Source organism: Corella eumyota, chromosome 4 (genome assembly GCF_963082875.1).
Source record: "Corella eumyota chromosome 4, kaCorEumy4.1, whole genome shotgun sequence".
Taxonomy (NCBI): Eukaryota; Metazoa; Chordata; class Ascidiacea; order Phlebobranchia; family Corellidae; genus Corella; species Corella eumyota.
In genome coordinates this window covers 7,432,524-7,454,160 of record NC_137493.1, presented here as the reverse complement: position 1 = coordinate 7,454,160, position 21,637 = coordinate 7,432,524, and the positions used below count along the sequence as shown (strand labels likewise).

At 27.9% G+C, this 21,637-nt stretch overlaps 3 protein-coding genes across 3 annotated transcripts; 2 read left to right on the top strand and 1 right to left on the bottom strand.

The window, feature by feature from the left end:
* The first annotated feature begins 311 nt into the window (after positions 1 to 311).
* On the top strand, positions 312 to 1,914 carry LOC145751318 (uncharacterized). The gene is made up of 5 exons (XM_082567432.1): positions 312 to 854; positions 917 to 1,093; positions 1,186 to 1,371; positions 1,461 to 1,619; positions 1,768 to 1,914. The coding sequence occupies exons 1-4, from the start codon at positions 830 to 832 to the stop codon at positions 1,595 to 1,597; spliced, it is 525 nt and encodes a 174-aa protein (XP_082423558.1). The 5' UTR covers positions 312 to 829; the 3' UTR covers positions 1,598 to 1,619; positions 1,768 to 1,914.
* A 7,826-nt stretch (positions 1,915 to 9,740) lies between these two features.
* Positions 9,741 to 17,680, bottom strand: LOC145750725 (uncharacterized). The gene is made up of 12 exons (XM_082566809.1): positions 17,659 to 17,680; positions 17,364 to 17,519; positions 16,855 to 17,110; positions 16,224 to 16,502; positions 15,036 to 15,138; positions 14,649 to 14,740; positions 13,968 to 14,106; positions 13,187 to 13,338; positions 12,806 to 12,914; positions 12,195 to 12,405; positions 11,491 to 12,038; positions 9,741 to 11,420 (listed from the first exon to the last, which is right to left on the bottom strand). Exons 1-12 carry the CDS (start codon positions 17,678 to 17,680, stop codon positions 10,827 to 10,829), a joined length of 2,661 nt encoding a protein of 886 aa, XP_082422935.1. The 3' UTR covers positions 9,741 to 10,826.
* Positions 17,681 to 19,057: 1,377 nt separating this feature from the next.
* Positions 19,058 to 20,700, top strand: LOC145751314 (uncharacterized). Its single transcript, XM_082567429.1, has 5 exons — positions 19,058 to 19,655; positions 19,718 to 19,894; positions 19,982 to 20,146; positions 20,236 to 20,394; positions 20,554 to 20,700. Exons 1-5 carry the CDS (start codon positions 19,631 to 19,633, stop codon positions 20,604 to 20,606), a joined length of 579 nt encoding a protein of 192 aa, XP_082423555.1. The 5' UTR covers positions 19,058 to 19,630; the 3' UTR covers positions 20,607 to 20,700.
* The last annotated feature ends 937 nt before the right edge of the window (positions 20,701 to 21,637 follow it).

Genomic DNA, 21,637 nt, shown 5'->3' with positions numbered 1-21,637 from the left:
AAAAAAAATAATATAATAATAATAATATAATATTCTAAAAAAATTAATATTTTTTTATTGTTCTTAGAATAAAGATAATTTAGTTTAAAAAAATATTTTTTTTGTACACTTAAATAAGTATTTATAATTATATTCTAACTGTGTTAACTTTGGTACGGCAACACTAACTAAAAAAAGTCTTAATCAGACTAACAAAAAAGGCGAGTCGTTCTATAAAAGATAAGAACAGTCAGCAATTTTTAAGTAAGTTAGAAAATCTTGCAGAGTAAAAAGCTGTTACAGTAACTAAAAAAATATAAATAAATTTTTTTTTTATTGTTCTTGGAAAAAAGATCATTAAGTTTTAAAAATTATTTTAAGTTTAAGTATAATAAAATGGGTCATACATATTCTAACGAAGTGACTTCTGAAAAAGAAGTAGTTCTCACTTTGAAAAATGGACAAACCTTAAAGTTTAAAAGCACGGACACTATTAAAGACATGGACTTCGATAACACCAAAAGAACGCTGGATAAACTGAATTCACAATTCGACAACGCCACCACAAAAATAACAGCATTGGCCATTGCAGATGTCAACCACTCAGCAATAAAAAACGGATAACAAACTGACTTAACAAAAACTATTAGACTTTTGTTTATTTTGTGTAATTTTAATAGTGTTTTGTGGTTTAATTTGTAAATAAAGACATTTTTTGGTGTGTAAATTTAAAACTTTTCGTTGGTAAACATTTGATATTAACATCTTATGTTATAATAAAAAAATAATTTTATATCGTATTTAAAATTGTAGATTTGTTTGATAAACTTTAACTGATGTGTGTTTTCTAATGGGAAATATGGAATCAATTTTAGGTAAGTCCAAATCAAATTTTATACTTTAAATGCAAAACAATAATTACTTCAATATTTTGCAGAATTTTGTAGGGGTATCAACGTTTTCAAGAAATCACCCAAATGGGTGAGCAGCCAAAGTTCGTCTATAACGTTGGCAAATGGTCAAACGTTTTCGCAAACAAGAAATATTGAACACGGTTTAAATGATGACGAACCCGATATTATAACAACGACTGAAACCCAAACAGTAGCTAGAGGTAGAAACGTTTTAATTAATTATTAAACTTAATTCTTTGTGATTTTTTTACCATATAAAATATAAAATATAAACTATGTTTTAAATTTTCAGATCATTGCATCGAACCTCGAAATTCGCAACCAAGCTGGCAAGAAAAACAGCAAAAAAACAATTCAAGGGCAAATGGAAGCAGCACCAATAGGTACCAAAACAGCGACAATTGCTACAGGGCGGAAATGTACAATTACAGGGCGGAAATGTACAACTCAAGGGCACAAGAAAACACAACTAGACATGGTAAAAATGCTAAATTTATTTTAAATTTTCAGTACTTAAAGCTCTTTTTTTAAATGGTACAATAATTAAGCAAAAAACTTTTATTTCAGATTACCCAAATAGCGGACCAACTGTAAGACAATCCAAAAAAATTACAGTAAAACATTCCGATGGAGTTGTTCATTCGGAAACGAGAAAACAATTTCACGTTTTAGAACCAAAACAATCTGAGGGCTTAACCAAATAGGAGAAGGAATTAATTCCTCAAAGTAAATTTATTTAAAAACTAAAAAAAGGCAAATAAAATTCATAACATTATTAACATGATCTATACATTTTAAGCAGGCGGTTTAAACACTGGGTTTATTTAATTAACCGGTGTGTATAAAATAAATTATTATTTTGTTAAAATTTTAGACTTTTGGAAACCAGTTGACCCAGGAAATATGGGGTTTAAACCTAACATGTGAACTTTTGAATTGTAATTTATTTTTATGTATTTGGTGTTCTTGCTTATAACGCTTATCGTTGTTTAACCTGTAATAAAATTTAATTAAGAAAATCGAACAACGAAAGCTTAATATTGTAGGCTAAGTTTGTGTAAGTAAACAAAATGTAAATAACTCAAAAACGTTAACAAAAATCGCAGACAGATTGTAATTTTATACTGCCCACGTATTTTACATCTACATACTTAACCGCCTACACACAACATTTATTGATGGAATTTCGCGAGAGAAAACTTTTGCGGTTAAATTTGAAAAACACCAGTACACGGAAAACGCTTACAACGGCTGGAAAACATAAATAATTTAAACCATTGCGGTTAAAAAATAAATTTGAAATTAAAAAAAAAAAAATTTTAAATTTTGTAAACAAAACTGTAAAATGTACTTGACTTTTTTAATGTAACAAATTTATTTTATAAACCGTAAAAAAGCATACAAAAACGTTAACAAAAATATTTTAGCAACTTGATCACGAACTTTTTATATAGCGCAAAACAGCTATACCGTAGTGCAATGACTATTAAAATTTATAATACCATTACCACGCATAAAAGCCAAGGTTGAAATTTTAAATAATTATAAAAAAAAGGAATTATCTTTAAATATAAGGGTTACTAAAAAATAAAAAAACGGTTATAAAAATAATCATGCTTTGAACTGTCTTGGATTTTAAATCTGAGTTTAAAAATTCCTTTTAGATTGTTACCTAAACATTAGTAACTACGCCAATTGCGTATGAAAAGTGAAATATTTAAAGGATTACAGCACCGCTAGATGGGGTCGAGGCACGTTCTTAGCCAAAAAATATCAGTTGGATGCTATTTTTACAAATCTAAAGGCAAGAAAGGTAAAAACTGCGTATTATAATGCAGTAAATGTCGAACTCTGTTACTTTTTTGCCTGATTAAGGAATACGACTATATTGGTGCATCATATTTTTATAACAAGCAATTTCAATGAAATTTTAATAAATTTACCAATTTAAATCATACAATACATTAACAAAAATAATCATAAACTAAATTGACATTTTTTTGTTTTAATGTTTTTTTATTTTTTTGCCTAAAATTAAGAAATAGTGGTTAAATTATAAAAGTCGCCTCTGCCAAATTTTAATTTATATACTTTTTTGTCAAAATTATTATGCATTCTATTCCATAAGCCTTACGAAATTAATTTTGTCATGCATGCGACTTTTGATTACATAAAAATTACAGTAGTGCTATTTAAATATTTAACATTCAGCGAGAGTTGGTAATTATTTGGTATAGTGCGCAGAGCAGTTACATGTTATATTGGTTAGGTTTTATAGTTATGAGTTTAAAAAAATATAACTCTGTTAAAAAAAATCAATTAAGTAAAAATTAAGAAAAAATAATATGTACTTGATGTTTGAATGCTATAAAAGTATTTTTAATTTTTTAAAGATTTATTTTGTATTATTTAATTGGTATCCATTGCAATATGAGAAATTATTATACAGTTACTGAAACAAATACATTCGTTATTGCAACAAAAAAACAGGACACCTTAACATTTACGAATAAAAGTACTGTCAAATGCGCTGATGGGGCTAAAATTGAAGAAGTTTTTAAGAGACTAGATGAAAAATTTGCAAAGACCTGTGCTGCAGTTCTTAAAACAACAGAAATTGAAATTATCAGCCAAAAAAGAATAACTAACTAAAACAATAAAGGCTTTAAGTTAACTTTGCTTTTAAAGTGTGTTTGTGTTTTTTTAATTTGTTTTGTGTGTTAAAATAGCTTAAAACAATTATTTTGTTTAATGAATTTGATCTTTTAAGTAAACAATTTACCAATGGTTAATAATTTATTAGTTATATTAAATTGCATTTTGATCTCTTTGTTTTATTTTATTGCAAGTAAATTGTGATAGTGCCAAAGCTCTAAATATTTATTAGCTAAAAGTGTTTCTGTTTGTTAAATATGAGATGGGATAAATAAATACAAAAAAATTGGCGAACTTTTGTAAATACCAGAGGCTTTGGAATATGTAGAATTTTGATTTAGTTTTGCAATGTTTAGTTTAAAAGGAAAAGGCTGTAAACAACTGGTAAATTAAGTTAAAATCCGAATAACGGACATTTTCATAGTAATTTTTAAATGTTTTTAGAAATTTGTTCTGTTTTGTTAACTTTGATGCGAAAGTAAAATGGGAAATTCTCCAATCTCAATTACCACGGAAAATACGCTTGTAATAGTAAAAAAAGGATCAAAAAACATTAACATGCAACACAAAAAATACAGTTGAAGGCAACGATACCAAAATAGTTCAAGAAACTCTAATGAAATGTAATACCAAGTTTGAGAGCTCTTGTGTCGAAATCCTTAAAATGAGTGAATGTTAAAAACAACACCAGTAGTATAAAATAAAAAAAACCAATCGTTATTGCTTAAAATTAATATAAATTCAAAGCAATCTTTAAATATACTTTTTTTTTAGATAACTTGCTAAAACATAAAGCAATTATGCTCACTAATTTAATTAAATTTTGGCAGCGTATTTACCGTTTATCAAAATGTTTTTATTAGAAAGTTAATTCATTTTTCAACTCTGAAAATGTCTAAAATAAACCATTTTTTAAGTTAGAATTTTTATTTTATTATATAAAGACTGCAAATCAAATAAAAATTAATAAAAAAGGCGAACTTAACTAGCCAACGAACAAAATCAATATTATAAGAAAAAAAATCTTCAGATAATCTGTTGAACTCTAGTTATATATTTTAAAACGTAGATATTTCTTTCACGAATATAACTAAAGAGGTTTACGTGTCACTTAAAAAATGTTAAACATTGTCTGGTATTTTTTTTACATTAGCGCGAACTATTAAATGCATTTATATAAAAATAAAATAGAAACAAACCAAGCTGTTTTTCCATTCACACTTAAGTTATTGAAATGCTTATTGTTTTGCAAACTAAATCAATGTCCACAATATGCTAAATAAAAACATTTGATATAAGTCATCAAACAAAATTACCGTTGTTAAGTATAAGATTGCCATCTACATTGCACAGCTATAGCAACAAAAAAGGATCAAAATACCCATTCATACACAACAACCATACAATTAATAACCTTCAATCTTGTAATTTTTTTTCAAACCACGACTTTAATAAAAAAATCACATGTTAAAAGGAAAATTAAAAACCTAAAGACAGGAAACTCTTACAACACATAAAAAACATATTTAACCTGATCAACTAACAGTTAATTAAAAATTCCTTAAATTGCGATATCCCAACCGAAAGTGTTTTATATAATTTTTTATATGCAAAAAGATAAACATCTACTTTCATATAGGCGCGAAACAGCCTTAACGTAGTGTCTGTATAATCTGAAAAAAGCTACGCCAAAATAACACAGTTTTAAATCTTAAAACAAAACATCAAAATCTCTAGTGAGTCACCTGTTGGATACAAATTAAAGTTTAAAAAAGCTTTACTGAAAGCCGAGAGGACCAATGCTATTTCAAAAAATGGAATAAATTTATAGTCCTTGAAAGAAAACATATAATTAGAATTTGAAAATCGTTTTTTTTGTTTTAAATTTTTTTTACAAACAACGCTTCAAAAATACCTCGTAAATATTAAAAAAATACAACACTGTAAATATTACGAAGAGTACACTTGTATTGCAATGGTACAAGGTACAAAACAAATCATTCAAAACAAATATTAGGTTTTTTTATTTTTACATAACAAATATATAATACTCTTATATCTTATATTATACGGTTTGTGCTTATTTATCTGGTGACCGAAAACATTTTGTTTTAAAATGATAAAAATTAAAAATGTTTTTTTTCCAAAACAAGAAATGATTTATTTATATTAATGAAACAGAAACTTATGGCCTAACACTTTTTTACCAGTTAATATTATTAAAGTAAACGATACCGCGTACAAACAATACATTTGAAAATTCTTCAAAATCAACCATTACCATTTTAATAGTTTGACATTTCTACGTAACCTATTAAAAGATCAGTGATTGGTACTGGGTAGTACCGAGACACATTAAAAGAAATGCAACGTTGATTTATAATTGGGGCGCTGAAAACTGATAAAACAAAAACTAGTAAAACGGGACTTAATCATGCAATTTTTTTAAATTAAAGTTTTTATGAGAAATATAATATTCTAATTAAGGTTTTACAAAACGAGTATTTAAACTAGATATATATATTTATATATTATAAAGCATTTACAAAATGGGTATTCTTACAAGATAGAACAACAAAACATTTATAACAAAATTTTCGTCATAACACACTGTAATTAGAATATTTTATATTTATTATGTTTATTGTATTATTCACAAACTTTGTAGAGTAAAAATTAAAAATTGCAAATGTTGCCATTGAGTTTTTACTGCAATGGCAAATTATTATGTCTGGCTTTAAATTATACGCAAATAACAGTTTGAATTCTTATATTCGAAAAAAATTTGTTGTTATTATCCTTAATAGAATGGTGTTTTAATGTTAAATATATTGTTTGTTATATTTTAAATAAAAAACTACTAAACAAAGTTTTTATTTCTTGCTGTTCAGCTATTTCTGCATTACCAGCCTCCCGGTTTTGATTGCCATCCACAGAACTTCCATCAACGTCTGACATAATCTTCACCTCGTTTGCCTTTATGCCTAGTTCAATGCTAAGAGTTAATATTTAAAATAGAATTTGTTTAAAATATTGCATAAGTATTAACTTTAAATCAATTTTTAACCAAATTTTACCACCGGTCGTCTTGACATTTACAGTATACGTTTTCTTATCTTCTGCCACTAAAATGAACTGAGCAATTTCCTGAACTCTAATTGTATATTTTAAAACATATATATTATTTTTAGTAACATAACCAAAAAGGTTTAAGTGTTATTTTTGTAACATTGTCTGATATTTATTTATTAGCGCAAGCTACGAAATGCATTAATATAAAATTAAAACTTAAACGAATCAAGCTGTTTTCCCATTTACATATAAGTTATATAAATGGTAATTTTTTGCAAACTAAAGAAATATCCATTAGATGCTGCATTAAAATTTTCACATGAGTCACTAAATTAAAATACCTTTGTTAAATATAAGATTACCATCTACATTTCACAGCTATAGCAACAAATAAACAGATCAAAATACCCTTTCATACACAACTAGTAGACAATTGAAAACCTTAAATCTTGTACGTTTTTAAAACCAACCAAGACTTCAATAAAAATCTCAGATGTCAACTGGGAAATTAGAAACTTAACAAAGAAGTCTGGTTTTACAAGTCAAGATTTCTTTATAAAACAATTTTTTATACGTAGATTGTATTTTTACACTCCACTCTTATACATATGCGTTTGAGCGTTGTGACACTTTCTCTCCCACAGTCGTAGAAACAAAAACCTGATCAAAATGTGTTCATCAACACAACGAAACAAGTGATACCGTTCACAAATTTTGCAAGTTATATATATAATTTACATACTTTCTTAAACCACGACTTTAATTACAATATCTAATGTCAACTAGAAAATTAAAACCAAACGGCGAACCATATGACCAAACTAAATGTGTGCTTTTTTTAAAATGTTGTCAGGTATTCGTTTATAAGAACAAACAAAGTATTTAACAAATTAGTTTAAATAAAAATAAAATAGTTGCAACAATTTAAATACAAAAAATTCATGAGGGTACTTTTAATCAGCAAAGTTGTTTGTGGCAAAAAAGAGTAAAATTGCATATTAAAATAAAACTAAAACTGGAGGTTTAAATGTCTTACATTTTTAAAGAGTTTACAACAATTTTTTTTAATTAAATAAAATGATTTATTTTTTTTAAAACTAAACAAACTAAATTAAGAATTGAATTAGTTTTGCATTGTTTTTTAACTATCGCTATGGAAAATGGTAATGGAGTTGTTAAACTTGAGAAAAAAGAAATTCAAGAACCTGAAGGTGGTACAAAAGTTGTAAAAAAGCACAGATTCTTCGCTTATAACGTACCCCCAGAAGACATCAAATATATACTTAACCAAAATATAAACCCTGATAAAAACAATGACAATCGTAAACAATTAACTTAAAAAAAATTAAGTAAAGTAAAACTAAAAACAAATGGTTATATATTAACCGGTTATCATACCCAAAAAATAATTAAAATTCCATTTTGTGTTTTTTTTACATAATGTTCGATACACTAACATATTAAATAATTACATGTATATGTTGTTTAAATAAATTAAATAAATTATAATTTTGCTGTGTGTATTTAATATGCAGGTTAACTAAAAAAAACAGTAATTAAAAGGTAAATGGTAAGTTCATTTATATAAAAACTGATTTATATTTTCTCATTAATTTTAAATACAATTTCACACTCGGTTGTACACCATTAGCCGCTATTGTGCGCTTCTTTTTGGATCGCCTTATCGCCTGGTCATTTCAAGTTTTTCCCTTTTTTCCAGCGTTCTTAGACACGTGATTTGTGTTTCGACTTTTTTTGTCTTTATTTGTATCGTAACTTGGAATAATTTTGGAATTCTACTTTTAGTACGTCATATATTTAGAATACGATTTGCCCTGTTCTAACAATTCATAATTGGTCTTTAGTTAGTTTTAATATTGATTTGTAAGTGTTAAGCCAGTATTGTTTTTTGTTAATTGTTTTTCTTGTGTACTGAATATTGAATACATTGTAGAGTATTTCAATTGTTGTATCAGTCGAGTTAGACAGTTGCAATTCTGGGCCCATTATCGGTATTATTTTTATATTAACTGAGATCAATCTGTGATCAAGGGGCGTATTTTATTCTCCGTTCAACGTATTGTTGGTCCCGTGGGGTATAGTTAGACAAACCCTACAGTAACAAGATACTTAATGAACACACTCATAGTTAAATTATACTTTATACCCATTAAATAATTCCAATTGTTACCAAAACAGTTCCCAAATCTACCTGCCAGAAATAGACGACAACAAAGGGGTAAAACAAAATGTGCCTGATAACGGTAATACACCGACATTCAATGAGTTTGTAACATTAATTTAATTGCGATTTATTTTAACCAGAACCAGAAGAAACCCTAGGAAAAGCAATATATTAAAAATAATTTTTTAACAATTGTTAAAAAACACGATTTATTTTAGATGCATTAAATAATGAAGCAGAAAATGTGCACAGAGAAGGTAATCCGGTAAAATTAAATAAGTTTTATTCAATTGTTAAACTTTTTAGTAAGATTTATTTTAGATGTGTTAAAAAGCGAACCAGAAAATATGCCCAGAGAAGCTTACTTAGCGTAAGTTGTTAAAATTATTTTAGATGTCTTTAATAACGAACAGAGAAGCATGCCCAAAGAAAGAAATATACCAAAATTTGGTAATTTTTAAGGAAACAGTTTACCAAAACGATTATTTCAGATGAGTTAAATAATGAGGTGATACTAAGGGAATACCAAAGAAGAAATAAAAAAAATTTCCCGACGGAAAAATTAACCTAAAATAATAATCTAAAGATAATTTATTAAACTTGGCTTTAGGTTAAAATTTTCAGATATTTAGGATCCTGTTAAATTGGAAAACAACGAGTTTGGCGACGAAGTTTAGCCTGAAAGTTATTTTTTGTCAGAAAATACAAAAGTTGCATAAAAAAAATTTAAATGTAGCCCAAATTGTAAATAAAAAAAGGCGGAAAACCACATTATTTAATAAAACTTTGTGTATCGTTCATGTTACGTTAAATTGTTTAGTTCAAAGTGTTTTTGGCTTTTGGATTTATACATAGATTTTACTGAATTAATTGTTTTTACGAAAATTCGGTAGTTTATTAAAAAGAATTTGTCAAAAATCAACACCTTTTTTAAGTTAGAATATTTATTTTCAATTAAAGACTGCACATATCAAAGAAAGACTTAACAAAGAAAGGCAAGCTCAACCGGCTAACACACAACTCTATGTACATATTCACAACGATCGGTAAAACACAACTCAACATAACGCATTTGATTGCATCAATACGAGTGAAATACAAAGAAAGATAAAATTGTTTGAAGAAGAAAAACGAAAATGTGTCTCTCTCGTTTTTAACAAAATAATATTTATTAGTAACGAACTGGCAAAACGTTATGTTATTATAATCAAACAAACCGAAAATTTTAATCGCTTTTATCCAAAAATTAACAGGAGTTTTAGCCAAAAAAATTTTGACTCAAGATTTATTATAACACTTTTTTTTTGCTAAAGGCAAATTGTTGACATCTCTTATATAAATAAAACAACGTTTTTACACAATTAAAAGTGCAAAATATACAATAATAAATAAGATGAATAACTATTAACAATAAAACAGACCCCTATTTTAAATACTATACCATTTTAATAATGTTGATAATCTTACCAAAAAAAATTTTAAGTTAAATTTAAAATCGCATTAAATAATTCTAGTTAAATTAAAAAAGCACAACTGTGTTTATTTAGTATCTACAATACAGACGGGTTTTAAAGTTAGAAATAGCAAAAATACGTTGGTTTCAATACCATTGCACGTTAAAGGTTCACTCAAGAAGTAACAAAACTACACAATCGAAAATAAAGAACAAAAGACGCTCATGCTATCTTTTTATGTACTACGAATGAATAAACTCAAAAAAAAGGTTAAAAAACTAAGCGAACACAATAAGGTTTGTTAATTGTAATCCAATTTACAATTGTAGGAATATGAATACTCCTAGCCTTTTAAACAATTATTTTACACCTACTATTTGACTGTTAGTAAGTAAAAAGTTGGGTTATTTGTTATTTTATTGAAATTAGTAAGATTTGACCAGCTTAATTACGTTTAGGAGAAATTTTATCAACAAACAACCTGACTATAGCGTTTTTGTTGACAAAATTTGGGAATTTTTAACCAAAAACGTTTTTTTTTATTATAGCTATTTACATGTTTGGATTTTATTTGGCAATTAGGCTTTGTTTCTCAAACCTTGTTGTCTTACCTTGTTCTAAATAAGGCTCATGACCAATTTGTGAATTAGGAGGAAGAGGGTAGTCGTTGTGACTGCCATCTCCCAAATTTTGGTTAGAAGTCGAGGTCACAAGTTGGTCGTTATTATCGTCCTCATTTTTATGTTCAAATCGACCTATAATCGCTGAAACTCGACCAGAAGGCGGAAGTTTCTCGTATTTTGGCAATCCAACCAGCAGGTGGCGGGCTGCAGGAGTAGATCTTGGCCTAGTTTTTGACCGAGTTCGAATCACAGGGTTTCCGTTTTTAAGCGGAACATTTTTATCTGCCAAATCCGACATCGAGCGATTATCAGAAATGGCATTTCCATTACAGGTGACAAAGTTATCGGAAACAATATTCTGTTCGTTAGAGAGCTTATTAACAACAGCGCCATCTATGGTTGTACGTAGAGTTAACTCGCAACCACTGTCAGTCATAGTAGTAGCAGTGGTGCTGGTACCAAGGTTTTTAAGCTGTTTTTCAGCCTCCTCTGCATGTAAGTTTGCTTCCTTCAAAGCTGCATCTAACTTGTCAGTGACCTAAGAACAAAGTTAGTAAAATGTGTCGCATCTAAAAAATAAAATCATAAAAAACACTGATAAAACTTACCTGATCTTTGTTTAACCCATAATACTCATCAATATTCGAATTCAGATTATCATAATTTGGTGAAATAAGCGCAGAGGAATCATCGAAATCAGACACAGCAGAATTATTACAATTATTCAAGTTTAAATCGATCATGTCTTTTCGAGAAAAACTTATATTATTACGCGGGGGCAACCACATAGCGTCTATATTATCGTAATCACCAGTGCCTGATTTTAGAGGTGGTTTTTGATTGTTATCGTAAGTTACACCATTCGATTTCCTAGTTGCATAAGACATGTTGCTTGGGCTATAAGTACTGTTACTATTATTAACTGATTTTGACCGATATCGATCAATTTTATCACTTTGTTGAAGCAGTTCTTGGTTTTCAGGGGGAACATTTTTGTGTTTAAGAGGGAGGGGATTTGATGTTGTGTTGATGAGGGAGCGATGAGATTTTCGATCTTCTCTCCCTTTCTTGTTCTCCTCTGTATCATCTTCATCAGAAGAGGAGGAAAGGTCGAGGCGGTTGTTAAGTGAGCTCATTGAACCTCGGTTAAGAAGTTCTGATCAAAATATAGCCAATTAATAAAAAAGGATAAAAAAATTAATTGACTAGATAAAAATAATAATTGCACTAGTAAAAATCTTATATAAATTTTAAATAGATATAACTAAATTAGGAAAAAGTAAATTAAAAGCACTTCATTTTGTTTTTATACCTTTGCCAGCCCCATTAAAAAAGTTTTTAAAGACAGACTCGGAAAGAGTTAAACTTCCTCTGATTGAATCTCCACCCAAACTTGCATCTGTCATGCTACAATCATCACTCTGACTAGGCATATTGATGTCTTTCGACCTTGGTGAGTCATCATATTTATTGTTCATCGTGATTGCTGTGATCTTAGGTCTAAAACGACCAGGGTCCAATTCCTATAAAATATTGATATAAAAATTAGGGCTTAGATGACAGCTGGCACTAACAAAAAATAGGCACAATTTTTTTTAGTTTTAATAATTTGAAAGGAACAAAATGCAGTATTACAATGCCTTTATGTTCTATAGCGAAGTATATTTTAACTGCTAGTTGATTTTCCATCCTACAGGCTGATTGTAAATTATTAAAACTGCTAATAATAAATAACTTGCCAAAAAATAGTTGCAACATTCAATTGCCCATGAAAAAATAACTGACATTTTTTTATATAATAAAGGCTTTTTTAAATCGAATAAATAAATTTTTAAATCGCTCATTAAACTTTATTGTATATACATATTTAAAAATTTAATATTAACATACATGAAATCAAAAACACATTTGCTTTAGTCTTACCTTTCTGTGTTGACTTCTTCTCAAATTAGATCCACCATTAATAATTTTAACACTTGGTTCTATCGCCATTTGTTGCATTTCTATATCATCTCTTCCACTCATTACTGGCCTGATGATAACCAAAAATAATTTAAAAAAAAACTTAAATTTTTTATAATTTATGATAAAAAACTTTATACATGTAAATCCTTATATTTTTAATGTTTTAATTGCAAAATGGCATTCAAATAAGGGAATAAACACACTGAAAAAATTGAAAAAGTTTCGTGGTTTCAAAACAACAAGACCATTGAGCTTTAAAATATTTTCCCATAATCTAAACTGTTAGAAAAAACCAAATATGTTTGTGGGCCTTGTTTGTGGGTAAAGTTTTCTACTTACTTTTCCCGAACTTCACTTTCTACTGAAATACCAGAGTAGTAAGGATTAAATTCTTTTGCATTCGGATCTAAACTAAAAGTAGGTGGCTTGGGAGGAGGAGCCTCAGTGTCAGGTGACAAACCATCGTCCAATGGGATCTCTTCAAAGTTAGGCTAAGAAAAACGAAAAAGTTAAAAAAAAGAAAATTTTCTGATAACTTAATTTACATAAAAAAAATCTTCACTATTTGCTAATAACATAAAACCAGAAAATGAATGAAATTATTAAAGTAGCCTTTGTTTAAGTAAAAACAATTGAGGGAAAACTTAACTAAAATGTTTTCAGCATGAGGACAACCCAAGCATAACATTCTTAAACTTGTAAATTCAGAAATTACGTCATTACTACACTCTAGACAGAAGCTTGTAAATTATTTATAAAAAGCGTAAGTGTTTAAAAATGCCATGTGAGTTTGTTTAAAATTTGAAATATATTGATAAAATATTAAAAGTTTATTTGTAATAAATATTTATTGTTAATTTTCGAAGGAATATTTAAGGTAATCAATAGTAATATTGATAAAATTTGACAGGAAAGATAACAAAAATAACACTGTGAAATCACAAATATTTCTGTTAAAAAGACATTATTGTTTGTTAAAACAGTTTTAATAAACAATTTTTTCTAAATACTTGTTTAGCAGTGAAAATTTTTTCTCGCAAGAAAAATTAAATTATTACAAAATTAATCTTAGTTGTAATATTACAATTTTTTTTTTTAAAAGTAAAAAGAAATAACTTACTTCTTTAAGCATAGTAACTGGCTGTGAATGACCATTTTCATGAACTTTTATAACCACCATACTGGACGAAAGGGCTCGGTTTCGAATTGTACTTGCTAAAGTATATTTAGTTGGATCCGTAGTTGGATAATCAATATACCTGAAAAATTTTAATTAAAAAATTAAATTAATCAAAATTGTAATTTACGGGTATAATATTTTCATTTTATTTGTGGAAAAAATATTGATTTGTGATGTTTAACATTAATTAATACATTTGTAATTTGTAAGTTTGAATTCTGGGCTAAGATTTTAAAGTAAATACCTTAGGGCTTATTTTGTTTACATTGTCATTGCTCATATTTACACATTTAACAAATTGATAAACAGTTAAAAAAAAAAAAATTTAAAAATTAAAATATTTGTTACGTAATATTTAAAAAAAAATTAGAAATCCTAAAAATCAATTTTTTCCTCATTTTAAGTTAAACATAATATAAAATGACAGGAAAATAATTTAAAAAAATTAATACTATTAAAATCAAATTGGTATTGATTTTAGGCTTTTTTTCAGGGTTTTGCAATTAGTCATTTAGTTAAAACCTGTTCAGACTAAATATATTAAGAATCTGTCTTAAGAAAAAGAAAGTCTTAAAACCTGGACAAATTTTAGAGATTTTGTAAAAAGAAACAAAGTCTTACTTTGGTGACTCAGAAGTACAAAAAGTTCTTGAACAATTCTTGGAACAGCCATCATCAAATGGATTAATTCCATTTTGAAATTTACCAGTCACCTAAAAATAAAAAGTTCAACAAAACAGCTTGTTCAAAATTATGAAACATAAATTCCTATGTCTATAAAAACCTACAAAGAATAATTTTAAATAAAATTTTTGATATCAAAAAAGTAATTGATGCAGTTTAAAAAATAAATTTAAAAGTTTAAATAAAATTTTGAAGGCTTAAAAGCATTTAATGCAGTTTATTACTACATTAATATTTTTTTGTGCTACAAATTTTATCTAAAACACAGACAAAAGGTGCTTAAGTAAAGGAGACAAAAATATTTCTATTTTATGTGACTTTTACCTGCTCATTAGTCGTTCTACCTCTTGCCACCAGCGTTATATGAAAAGTTGTGAGTCCAAATACAGGAATAAATAACAAGAAAACAATCACCATTATAAAGATCCTAAACAAAAAAATATTAATTTAATACCAGGTGTTATATAGAATAAAACCCAATTATGACTATTCATTTTACTAGAAATATTGAGATTATTTTAAATTACTTTTTTTTGTTGTTGCAATTAAAATTTGATGTTTACATTGTTTTTGAGCAATTAATTTTGGTAAAATAATGTTTTTTAATCAAAAAAAATTATTTCAAAAAAAAATTTTAATAAACAAAAAAAAAATTATTTCAAACCTATTGACAGGTGATTTAATTTAGCTGTCATGACAATAACATAGACTACTAAATGAGCATTTTAAAAAGGCCAAAAATTACGTCAGATTACGAAATTGATTTTTTTTCTATTTTAACAAATGATGTAATAAAGGAATATCAATAAAACAAAAAATGGCTTAGTAAAGTTAAGAACCTTTTTAGTTATAAAATATTAATTTTAAATTTCATTTGTGAAATAGTCAAAAAATTTAATATAAATTACACAATAAAAAAAAAATCTAAATTGATTTAATAATAAAACAAACAAAATCATCTAAACACAACCGAAGGCAGAAAAATTCAATGTTATATATCTGATATCAATCTAATCCTTGGTTAAAACACCAAATATATACAAAAAATAAAGAAAAAGGTTGATAAAAAATTGTCACTCACGATGTTCCAATATGAGGTGAGTGTGAGGCCAAGGGACCGACGCTGTAAACATTTCTTATCACAAACCACAACGTGATGGCGAAAGTGTTGATCATGTGTGCAGAGAGTGTTAGAAGAAATCAAAGACGATGCTATCAATATTTACAGTCAAAGACGATGCTATCAATATTTTCATCGCAAAATGATGATGGCTCGCTTGAATCATCGATGCCGTCACTAGTAGTATGATGTTTAATGGCGGCCTGTTCAATCAGGTTTTTTATACGCAGTATTTCTTTATCATCTGCACACCACGATGTTTTTATTCGTGGATCTAATACTGAAGCCATCGCACAAGTGTCGTAAATAATGTCGTTGTAAAAATATGCTTCACGGGGTTGCTTTTGGCCTTGTGAGGCATCTCGTTTGCTAATTGGTATTCTTTGTTATACCGAGGTTGAATCTCAATGTTATACCGAGGTTGAATCTCAATGTTATACCGAGGTTGAATCTCATTCATTAATCGCTGAAATCCTTTGTTTTCTAAGATAGAAAGTGGTAAAAAATCGATGGCGATCATCTCACAAATACGTTTGGTAATGGCTTGCGTCAGTGGATGGTTGGGCAAAAAACTTTGCTTTTTGGTTAAAACATCATCGATTGTAAGCTGAGATTTTCTTTTTTTTGCAAATATTTCCATACTGGTCGATGCCTGTTCTTGTTCGCTAGTCCTGTTTTTTACATCAATATTATGGCGCGATAAAAGATGTTTTATTAACTAACTTGTTGTAAAATTAGCATTGCTTTTACCGCGGCTAATATGGGAATTGCACAAACTGCAAATAGCCTTACAATTATCTTTTAAACAAATATCGAAATAATTCCATACGTATGATGTTTTTGATGTCATTTTTAAATGAATATAAAAGCAGCACACTGTTACTCCTGTATTATAAGCTTCGCATTGTTGCGCAATTATTGCACAATTACGATAAACGTTGCTACGGCAACAAAAGCAGACATGTCCAGACAAGTTTAATATCTCAAAAAAAAATGAAATACCGTCTCTCTTATAATTGTTACAATTGATTAAAAACACATGCGTGAGATTCGGCAGCCGAGTCCAAAAAAAATATTCGACGAGCCCGAATCCTGAAAAACTCAATACTCGGGTCGAGTACTCGGACTCGGATTCGACTCGGCCCATCCCTATTACATACCCTTGATTTTTCGCAACCTTGTTCGTCCGACTCATCAATACAATCGTTCACTCCATCACACTGATAATGAGATGGAATACATTCTGGCGTTGATGCACATTCAAAATTCTTTAGGCAACCTTAAAAATTGTTGAATATAGATAATAGACATTTAGAAATGTCAGTTACGCAAATTTAAATTGGAAATGTTTGGTTACCATAAAATACTATTGTTACCATAAAAACTAACTTTAAAAAGAGTAACATTTATATTATATGATTAATTAGCATAAAAAACTAATATTGAAACCAGTAACATTTATATAGGTCTTGTATTATAAAACCATAATACATTAAACATGTACAGCATTTTTCTGACTAGAAAAAGCTTACCACAATACTTGTAAGCTTCGTCAGATTTATCGTAACAATCCACGTGGCTGTCACATAAGTAGTCGATAGATATCAACTGCTCATCATCACATCTCCATAGTTGAGGTTCACCATCACTTTGAACAACTTGTCTTTGAGCCAATTGATTTGGTTGACCTATACAGTAGATTTTGTAATCACAATTTTTTTTATTAAAAAACAAATTTTAATTTTAAACCATGTTATTCAACTAACAAAGTTATAAAAATAATTTAAATGAAATAAATACACAAATAACAATTTACTTACAGTTCACTTGACAGAGCAGCAGAATCCATTGGGCAAAGAACAAATACCCGTAAACAAAACGTAATTGAAACATTACAAACTAAAAATAAAACTATAAAGTAAAATAAACTGCAATGAAACAACGCCCTACTTGCCAACTCTACTTAAACAAATTCATTAAAAAGCAAAGAGCAGAGGAATGCAAAAAAGGAGTAATTAGCGTTTTTGTTGTAAAATATGCCCAAATACATAAAGCGCCTCATAACAAATTCTGTTAAATACGCTTTATTACCTTTTAAAACGTTTTGTATAAAGTGGCTACAGGAAAACAATTAATAGAATTTTTATTAGATTTTAGCTTCTTTTTTTTGATTATATTTAAACGCTCACGTAAAACATTTTTAAAGTATTTATTTCTTTATTTGATTTAGTTAAAACATAAACACATTAAAAACCTCAGAATTTTAAGTTAGATGCCGTTTTAATAACAACCTAAGTTAAAAGGCAATATTTTGCTAAACAGTATCAAAAAAACCCAAAGCAAAACTAATAGCACTAAACTTTCTAATATATGCTTACGTATGTTACAGAGATAAGAGACATAAAATTCAATATCACACTCCTTAGCAACGATAAACTTGAAAACCCACCATTAAAAAACAACTTGTACGCCCACGCAAGGCACTTTAAAGGTGAAAAAAACTATATAATTTACATTAAATACATTAAAACACATAATTTACATTAAATAACAAATCCAAATTAATTTATTTTATTTATAAAAACACTTTTTTTTTTTTTTTTTGTTATACAGGCACTTATGTAACAATTGTTTGCATACAACAAAGCTAGGCCCCGCAACATTTTAACATCAAATATACTGTGATACCTATCAAATGTCCCGCGTGTTTATTTATTAGTATGTTAATTTTGCAGCAGTGGGAAAACTGTTTAATAATAAACACAAGCAATAGCGGGATTATTAAATGTCAAAAATCATGTATTTAAATTTATTGGGAAAACCCCTCCTTCAAAAACAAAATTTGGTTTTATTTAAGTCCTCTGGGAACAGCATAGAGATAACAAATGCACTGACGAATTTTTCGCGATCGGTACTTTTGCATGACGTGATAAGTTTGCGTACTTGAATTTAATTCACAGAGTTGCCATGCTAAAAAACCGTGTGCGCTGTTTTTGCAATAATTAAAGTTTTGTTAGTTGTATAAGAAAATTTTTTCTTTAAACTTATAAAAATACTTGTAACTATAAAATTGTACACTTAAATAAGTATTTATAATTATATTCTAACTGTGGTAACTTTGGTACGGTAACACTAACTAAAAAAAGTCTTAATCAGGCTAACAAAAAAGGGCAAGTCGTTCTATAAAAGATAAGTACAGCCAGCAATTTTTAAGTTAGTTAGAAAATCTTGCAGAGTAAAAAGCTGTTACAGTAACTAAAAAAATATAAATAAATATTTTTTTTAATGTTCTTGCAATAAAGATCATTTAGTTTTAAAAAGTATTTTCAGCTCAAGTATATTAAAATGGGAAATACATATTCTAACGAAGTGACTTCTGAAAAAGAAGTAGTTCTAACTTTGAAAGAAGGACAAACCTTAAAGTTTAAAAGCACGGACACTATTAAAGACATGGACTTCGAAAACACCAAAAAAACGCTAGACAAACTGAATTCACAATTCGACAACGCTACCACAAAAATAACAGCATTGGCCATTGCAGATGTCAACCGCTCAGCAATAAAAAACGGATAACAAACTGATTAAACTTAGACTATTAGACTTTTGTTTATTTTGTGTAATTTTAATAGTGTTTTGTGGTTTAATTTGTAAATAAAGACATTTTTTGGTGTGTAAATTTAAAACTTTTCGTTGGTAAACATTTGATATTAACAACTTATGTTATAATGAAAAAATAATCTTATATCGTATATAAAATTGTAGATTTTTTTGATAAACTTTAACTGATGTGTGTTTTCTAATGGGAAATATGGAATCAATTTTAGGTAAATTCAAATTGAATTTTATACTTTAAATGCAAAACAATAATTACTTCAATATTTTGCAGAATTTTGTAGGGGTATCAACCTTTTCAAGAAATCACCCAAATGGGTAAGCAGCCAAAGTTCGTCTATAACGTTGGCAAATGGTCAATCGTTTTCGCAAACAAGAAATATTGAACACGGTTTAAATGATGACGAACCCGATATTATAGCAACGACTGAAACCCAAACAGTGGCTAGAGGTAGAAACGTTTTAATTAATTATTAAACTTAATACTTTGTGATTTTTTTACCATATAAAAAAAATAAACTCTGTTTTAAATTTTCAGATCATTGCATCGAACCTCGAAATTCGCAACCAAGCTGGCAAGAAAAACAGCAAAAAAACAATTCAAGGGCAAATGGAAGCAGCACCAATAGGTACCAGAACAGCGACAACTACTCCAGGGCAGAAATGTACAGCTCAAGGGCACAAGAAAACACAACTAAATCTGGTAAAAATGCTAAATTTATTTTGAATTTTCAGTACTTAAAGCTCTTTTTTTAAATGGTACAATAATTAAGCAAAAAACTTTTATTTCAGATTACCCAAATAGCGGACCAACTGTAAGACAATCCAAAAAAATTACAGTAAAACATTCCGACGGAGTTGTTCATTCGGAAACGAGAAAACAATTTCACGTTTTAGAACCAAAACAATCTGAGGGCTTAACCAAAAAAGAGAAGGAATTAATTCCTCAAGGTAAATTAACTTAAAAATTGAAAAAAAACAGCAATTTAAATAAATATTAGTCAAAAAATAATGTTTAACATCATTAATACGGTCTATACTGTTTAAACACTGGCTTTATTTAAATAATCGATGTGTATACAATAAATTATTATCTTGTTGAAATTTTAGACTTTTGGAAACCAGTTGACCCAGGAAATATGGGGTTCAAACCTAACATGTGAACTTTTGAATTGTAATTTATGTTTATGTACATGGTGTTCTTGCTTATAACGCTTATCGTTGTTTAACCTGTAATAAAATTTAATTAAGAAAATCGAACAACGAAAGCTTAATATTGTAGGCTAAGTTTGTGTAAGTAAACAAAATGTAAATAACTCAAAAACGTTAACAAAAATCGCAGACAGATTGTTATTTTATACTGCCCACGTATTTTACATCTACATACTTAACCGCCTACACATAACATTTATTAATTGAATTTCGCGAGAGAAAACTTTTGCGGTTAAATTTGAAAAACACCAGTACACGGAAAACGCTTACAACAGCTGGAAAACATAAATAATTTAAACCATTGCGGTTAAAAAATAAATTTGAAATTAAAAAAAAAAAAAATTGAAAATTTTGTAAACAAAACTGTAAAAGAAACTTGACTTTTTTAATGTAACAAATTTATTTTATAAACCGCAAAAAAGCATACAAAAACTTTAACAAAAATATTTTAGCAACTTGATCACGAACTTTTTATATAGCGCAAAACAGCTATAACGCAGTGCAATGACTATTAAAATATATAACACCATTACCACGCATATAAGCTAAGGTTGAAATTTTAAATAATTATAAAAAAAAGGAATTATCTTTAAATATAAGGGTTACTAAAAAATAAAAAAACGGTTATAAAAACAATCATGCTTGGAACTGTCTTGGGTTTTAAATCTTGGTTTAAAAATTTCTACTAAATTAAACTGTTACCTAAACATTAATAACTACGTCACTTGCGTATGTAAAATAAAATATTAAAAAGTATTACAGCACCGCTAGATGGGCTCAAAGCACGTTCTTAGCCAAAAAATAGCATTTGGATGATATTTTTACAAATCTAAAGGCAAAAAAGCTAAAAACTGCGTATAATATTGCAGTAAATGTCAAACAATGTTACTTTTTTTAATTTTTTTTTATAATTTTTTCTTTCAACTTCTAAAAATACTTGTAACTATAAAATTGTACACTTAAATAAGCATTAATGATAATA